Genomic DNA, 2146 nt, shown 5'->3' with positions numbered 1-2146 from the left:
GATTTGAGAAAAATAAGTTTTATAATTTAAGTAAACAAAAGGCTAGCATGAGCTAACATGTTTTACTTTTGTATGAGTACTATTGATCACATATACATACAAATTGATTTCTGTAGTGGGTATAAAAAAAAACATTTACTCTGTTATGTTTGGTCACATTTTTAAAGAGCCACTGCAGAGGGACCAAAGAGSCACAWGTGGCCCCMGRGCCGCAGGTTGCAAACCCCTGACCTAATAATTTACAACCGCCTCCACTAAAGAAGTGAAACTACACACAATGACAAAGCAGTTGTTAGTGTGAAGTGTAGTTATGAATCARCGTGTTTTGCCTCAGGGTGCCTGTGTAATGCCTCCCAGATGACTGGCTAACAACCAGGGTGTGGTTCTGACACTATAAGACTAAACACACACCGGGGGGCCGGACTCAGCTCCACCGCTGCAGCCCAGAGACGACGCTCCTGTCCCGGCGTCAATTCTGTCAATGAGTCGCTTCAAAAAGTAAACACAAGAAGGTCACACACTACAAGATGGCGAGAACCGACGGACTGCTGTTCAGACAAGTAGGTCCACATCATTTTGACTTTTCTTTTTTTGTTCCTGTGCAGGTTTGTCGTGACAGCATCAACAGGTTCTAAAAAAAGTGCTTCCAGCTACAGAAAGTAAAGTTTAGCAGGAAGTTGTTAGCCATTAGCATCTGTGCAACACTATTATCATTTTGTTCCCTAAAACTCGTGTTTTGTTCAAACTCTGTGCATAAGTCAACGAATAAAACTTTGAGTTTATTTTGGAAAATTTATTCCAGTAAAAAAAAAACACGCCTTACTTTCATTAACATGACCTGTTTTCGTAGCAATTACACAATATTAATTTTACTCTCACATCTCTGCACCAGACTTATTATCATAATGGTAGAGTTGTCACAGCTTGTGYTCATTCTCAGTTTACTTTGGAAGCAGCAGTTCACAAAACAATGATGTAATTCAACACCATTTAAATGTCCTGCAGCTTGTAGCTTCACCTGATTTACAGATTGCAGAGCTATTTATGTAAAACATTGAATCTCTCCATTTATTATTTTCCAATGCATTGTGACAAGTAAGCAAGTAATTACTCAGCACACACTGGTTTAATCAATTTAATTTTTTGAAATATAAACACGAAGSGTGATAAATCTAAAAGAGAGCAATAAAGCTGCACAAAATATTGACTATTTATTGCCCCTGCTATATAGCAAATTAATGTTTGGACKGTAATAAATCATAGACCAATATATTTTAGGTACCATGCATAAATGTTGCGCTGCTAACTTGCTCAGTCCAACAAACACACTTGCCTTGACAGTCWTCTGGTTAAGATGGTAGTGATTTCAGAAGAGAAAGTGAGAAAAATGTGGATTTATCTGGATTTATTTCATTGTTGCAACATTAAACAATAATACTGCACATTGCAAGTTATTTTAACATCATGTAGTACTTGAAAGTTCACACATTCCTCATTTTAACCAGTTTTACAACACAATGTGCAATCCAAGGATGATGTAAGGGAAGACGTGTAGTACTTGTTACCCATCCTGTGTTGATACCCGAAGCTAATTTTCTGCAGAGTCATTCTTGTACTCACTTTTTTTTTCTTTCCCGTTTAGCTGTTTGAGAAGGAGAGCTCCACCTACACGTACCTGCTGGCAGATAAAACCACCAAAGAGGCGGTCATCATTGATCCGGTGCTGGAGACYCTCGACAGAGACGTGAAGCTCGTAAAGGAATTGGGGCTCATGTTAAAAGTTGCAGGTATTTATTTTCCCAATGCTGGGTTTTGAGATGTTTAAAAACACTATTGGAAATCCTGAATCTCATTAATCTTTTTACTTTTGCCAATAAATTTACATCCCACTTCACTTCACACAGCAGCAGCCTTATTACCCTGTACAGGAATGTTTAATTGGGTGCTCTACTTTTACTTTATTCACTGGAAAACAATAAGATTATATTAAATAACTGAATAGTCTACACAAATATTTTGCATAGATTTGAAAAAGTTTTATACTTTTTTTTTTCAAAAATCCATGGGGATTCACACATTATTTTTTAGTTCTTGCATGACTCAACAAAATCTATATTTATATATATATTTTTTTAGAGTCAAAAGC

General features: G+C 36.8%; 1 protein-coding gene across 1 annotated transcript in view; it reads left to right on the top strand.

Annotated features, from left to right (window-relative positions):
- Nucleotides 1–247: 247 nt before the first annotated feature.
- The window catches only part of ethe1 (ETHE1 persulfide dioxygenase), a gene marked incomplete in the record, with an annotated part of 4223 nt that continues 2324 nt past the window's right edge, over nt 248–2146 (top strand). Inside the window, 2 exon segments of the mRNA XM_014025617.1 lie at nt 248–560; nt 1643–1787. Of these exon segments, the coding sequence (XP_013881071.1) occupies nt 528–560; nt 1643–1787 (178 nt within the window).

The sequence above is a fragment of the Austrofundulus limnaeus genome, unplaced genomic scaffold (genome assembly GCF_001266775.1).
Source record: "Austrofundulus limnaeus strain Quisiro unplaced genomic scaffold, Austrofundulus_limnaeus-1.0 Scaffold488, whole genome shotgun sequence".
Lineage (NCBI taxonomy): Eukaryota > Metazoa > Chordata > Actinopteri > Cyprinodontiformes > Rivulidae > Austrofundulus > Austrofundulus limnaeus.
Note: the sequence above shows the minus strand (reverse complement) of the source record. Positions and strands in the feature narration are given on the sequence as shown.